Source organism: Penaeus japonicus, unplaced genomic scaffold, assembly GCF_977035675.1.
Source record: "Penaeus japonicus unplaced genomic scaffold, GWHDUDI00000001_assembly GWHDUDI00000034, whole genome shotgun sequence".
Classification (NCBI taxonomy): Eukaryota; Metazoa; Arthropoda; class Malacostraca; order Decapoda; family Penaeidae; genus Penaeus; species Penaeus japonicus.
Genome location: NW_028234436.1, coordinates 23,329,195 through 23,333,948, shown reverse-complemented (window position 1 = coordinate 23,333,948; position 4,754 = coordinate 23,329,195). Strand labels below are relative to the sequence as shown.

Below are 4,754 nucleotides of genomic sequence, written 5' to 3'. Positions count from 1 at the left end.
CGGAGGGGGAGGGGGAGGGGAGGGGAGGGGAGGGGAAGGGGATTGGGGATATATGTTGAATGAACATTTTGTTGATTGAATAAATAAAGACTTTTTTGCGACTCTGGTGTAAAAGGTTAACAAACTGTGTGTTGTTGTTGTTGTTTTTTCTCTAGAGTAAAAACAGCGAGAAAAATCCAATGGAAAATCGACCTGATATTCCATCATGCATTAATGGCATTATTCACTCTCTCTCTCTCTCTCTCTCTCTCTCTCTCTCTCTCTCTCTATCTATCTATCTCCCTCTCTCTTTATCTCTCTTTCTCCCTCTCTCTTTATCTCTCTTTCTCCTCTCTCCTTTCCCTCTCTCCTCTTCTCTCCCTCCCTCTCCTCTCTCTCTTCTTTCCTCTCTCTCTCTCCTTTCCTCTCTCTCCCTCTCTCCCTTGTTCACTCCTCCCTCCCCTCCTCCCTCTCTCTCTCTCTCTCTCTCTTTCTCCCCCCCCCCCCTCTCTCTCTCTCTCTCTTTCTCCCTCCTCCTCTCTTCCTCTCTCTCTCTTTCTCCCTCCCCCTCGCTCTCTCTCTCTTTCTCCCTCCCCCCTCTCTCTCTCGCTCTCCTTCCCTCCCTCTCTCCCCCCCCCTCTCTCTCTCTCTCTCTCTCTCACTCTCTCTCATTGTCCTTTACACTTTACAAACTTTTTTATGTTATGCAGCAGATGACACAGCTATTCAGGGCAGTGTGTATGAGTTCCCTTGTATATCTTGCTTTGTGTATCTGCCTCCCTTTGTACAGATGCGTATGCCTGTGTGTGGACGTTTGTACGAGCACTTCATTGTAGAATATTCATGTACACATAGCCTACTGCATTTAGAAGTCCTGCACGAGATTAAGAAGCGCTAACAGGGAGACCAAGTAGCACCGTTGTATATAGTCCTGTGTAGATGTTGTATAAGTAAACAGTTGTAATTATTTGCCGACTGCATAAGCTAACGTTAAGTCGAGTTTCTGAGAAAATATCGTGGGTGGGTTGGGGGAGTGGGGGTGGGGTGGAGGTGGGTGGGGTGGGGTTTGGGTGGGGTGGGGTTGGGGGGGGAGGTAAGGGTTAATGGACGAGGGTGAAAGTACCCGAAAGGAATGAGAACTTTTTTGAATTTGAATTAAGTGGAATTTTGAATTTGAATTAAGTGGCATTTAGATTTGGAATTAAGGGTCAGTCTAAGAAAAAATAAAATAAAAAAAATTCCACCTCACGTCTATGCCCCCTCTTCGCCTATGTCTGTCTCCATAGCACGTGTACCCCCCCTGACCCCCCCCCCCTTTTCCACCCTCCCCCCCTTCACATCCCTACAGTACACGGCTACACATCTGCCAACCGTGCCCGACCAGTAGCTAGCACCCTCACCGCCCACCCTTCCGTCCGCCCCGCCGCCCACCGCCGCCCCTCCTTCCGCCCACCCTTCCGCCCGCCCCCGCCGCCGCTACCGCCGCGCGTCGCACCGCCCGCGGGCAAATCTCGGCCAATCTCCGTAATGGCTCAACGACGGGAGCGTAGCGTGCCCCAAGGGTTGGGTCGTGTTTGATCTCGTCACCAACTTTCTTTCTTTCTTTTTTTTTTTTTTGCCTCTTCCTCTTTTCCCCTCCTTCCGCCTCTTGTCCTTCTCTCTCTTTCTCTTTCTCTCTCTCTTTCTCTCTCTCTTTCTCTCTCTCTTTCTCTGAGTGAGTGTGTGTGTGTGTCTGTCTGTGTGTCTGTCTGTGTGTCTGTGTTTGCGTGTGTTTGCTCAACGTTGTCATAACATATGTTGTTGCTAACCACGACGGGGTCAGCTCGGAGAGGACGCTGGGGGCACTCTCAACTTGGCACCGTGCCCTGCAGAGGGTACCATGATGCCAGTCGAGGGTACGTGGGCGGCGAGGGGAAATTAAGGAATGGGGTGTGTGGGGGAGGGCGAGGGGAGGAGGGGAGGGAAGGGTAGGGGGAAGTCGAGGAGGAGGGGAGGGGAGGGGAAGTGAAGCGAAGGAAGGAAGGAAGGAAGGAGGAAGTGGAGAAGGAGGGGAGGGGAAGCGAAAGAAGTGAGGAATTGGAGGAGGGGGAATAGAAAGAGAAGGGAAGGAGGGGAGGGGAGGGGAGGCGAAAGACGTGAGGAATTGGGGGAGGGGGAATAGAAAGAGAAGGGAAGGAGGGGAGGGAAGGGCAAGCGAAGCGAAGGAAAGGGGGACGTAGGGGGGGGGAGTGGGGGAAGTGAAGAGAAGGAATGGGGGGAGTGGAGGTGGGAGAGGGGTGGGGTGGGGTTGAGGGGTGCCTGAGTCGCATTCTTGATTATAAATATTTAATTTATTTCACTCTGTTTAGTTTTTTTTTTTTTTTTAACTCGAAGAAGAATGTTTAGTATTTTTAAATTTATGTTGGCATTTATCGATCAGTTTGTATATGTCTTATTTTCTTTTTATTTATGTATTTATTATTACTATTTTTTTTATCATCATTATTATATTAAATACACAGGCGCGAAAGAAAGGAATGTTGAAATGATTGCATCCGTTTCTCTCGCTTATTTCTTTAGTCTCTTTCTCCTCCTCTTCTTCCTCTCTTCCCTCTATCTCTTCCTGTGTTTCCTCTTCCTTCTACTCCTCCTCCTTATCTACCTCTGTCTTCTACTTCTTTTTATTCATCATAATTTTCTTCATCTCCTCCACCTCTTCCTCCTCCTCCTCCTCCCCCTCCCCCTCCCCCTCCCCCTCCCCCTCCCCCTCCCCCCCTCTCTTCCTCCTCTCCATCACCTCTGTTCTCACATTTCCCTTTGATTCCCCCCTGCCCTCTCCGTCTATTTTCCTCTCCCCCCTCCCGTGTGCTCCACCCTAGCCTCTCCCCTCCTCTCCCCTCTCCTCCTCTCCTCTCCTCTCCTTTCCCCACCCCACCCCACGCCATACCTTTTCTCTCGCCGAGAACACCCCCCGCCCCCCGCCCCCTGTAATCTTTCCTCCCCCCGCCCCCCACCCCTCTCCTTCCACCTTTAATTACAGCTGTTTGGAAGTGAATGTAAGAGCATATTTATTAGTCTCGTTATGTGTCTCGAGTAATTAAAAAAGGAGCAAGTGAGCTTAGCTACCTCTCCTCCTCCTCCTCCTCCTCCTCCTCCTTCATCCTCCCCACCCTCCTCCTGCCCACTTCTCTCTCCCCTCGCCCCCTTCTCCCCTCCTCCTGCCCCCTACCCCCCCCCTCCTGACCCCTTCTCTATTTCCTTACCCCCTTCTCCCCTCCTCTTGCCCTCTTCTCACCCCCTTCTCTCCCCCTCCTGCACCCTTCTCTCCCCCCTCACCTCCTTCTCTCCCCCCTCTCCCCCCCTTCCTACCCCTTTCAAGAAAATGTGCAGCTACCAACGCCCGTAGTTTGTCTTGCACCTTGCGCTTTGCACTCTCCTGCTCTTATTTTTTCCCCTGGAGTTGATTAGCAACTTTGTAAATATTGATAATGTCTGTGATGTGTTGCACGGTTGGGGTAGGGGACGGGTAGGGGACGGGTAGGGGGGTAGGGTTCGGGTAGGGGGGAAGGGGGGTAGGGTATGATAATCGAGGGAGGGGGGCTGAGGTTGAAGGGGGAGTGGTTAGTGGAAGGGGGGGAGGGAGGGAGGGAAGGAGAGGGAGGGGTAGGTTATATTTGCTCAAGTAAATGCTCATTATAATGCGAGAACTACAGATGAGGAGAGAGAGAGAGAGAGAGAGAGAGAGAGAGAGAGAGAGAGAGAGAGAGAGAGAGAGAGAGAGAGAGAGAGAGAGAAAGAAGGTGGGGATAAAGAAGAAGAAGAAGAAGAAGAAGAAGAGAGAAAGATACAGATTAATAGAATGGTAATAGTGTTAATGATGGTAATTATCATCATCATCATCATCATCATCATCATCATTACAACTCTCAGTATTATCATCGTGATATTCTACATATTTTTAAAACAAATCCCTGGAAAGAAGAAGAGAGAGAAAAGAATAGATAAAAGATTATATACATTTTAGTATAAGAGTATACTGTAATCCGATATAGTATGTTGAAATGTAATACAATTTAATATACTATATGATACAGTGCAATGCAATATATTGCGATATGATATAATATACATAGATAATAATATCATGCACTTGGAAATGATTATAGAATAGGGAAGAGAGAGAAGGAAGGAAAAGATAGAGTCATCTGTAAAGAAATTGTTTCGATGAAACACATTGCAATTGATAGCACTCCTATCACGTCTGCTTTAATATGCACCTGTGTTGTGTGTGGGGGAGGGGGAGGGGGAGGGAGGGGAAGCGGGGGATAGTGGAAGGGGGTGTACGTGTGTGTGTGTGTGTTTTTTTTTTTGGGGGGGAATGGGGGAGATTTGTTTGTATGTAGGGGGGGCGTGTTTGTGTTTTTTTTTTTGGGGGGGATTGTGTGTTTGTGTTTGTGTGTGTTTTTGGGTGATGGGATTTGTGTGTGTGTGGGAGGGAGCGGGGGATGATGTTTTTGTTTGCGTGCGTGCTTGCGTGTTAGTAATCGTGCGCGTACGTGCGTGTGAATCAAATAACTAAAATGAGGTAAGCAGCAGTAAGCTCCCTCCCTTTAATCGTAGTCAAGCGGTGCCGGGAGAGCGTCAGAAGCGCCACTCGAGTCAAGCCCCGAGTGCCAAGACACGGGCGTGAAGTGTCCAGATGCCACTCCGCCACGATACGTCCTCGCCGCTCTGCCTTGGCACGTGGCAGTGACGCCCAGATGTATTTAGAAAAATTATTATTGTTATTTTTAATT

At 49.3% G+C, this 4,754-nt stretch overlaps 1 protein-coding gene across 1 annotated transcript in view; it reads left to right on the top strand.

Annotated features, from left to right (window-relative positions):
• Positions 1-877, top strand: part of LOC147467734 (fat-like cadherin-related tumor suppressor homolog) — a 16,544-nt gene extending 15,667 nt beyond the window's left edge. The window contains exon 3 of the mRNA XM_086531038.1: positions 770-877. Within this exon, the coding sequence (XP_086387164.1) occupies positions 770-877 (108 nt within the window). The remainder of the gene's footprint in view (positions 1-769) is intronic.
• The last annotated feature ends 3,877 nt before the right edge of the window (positions 878-4,754 follow it).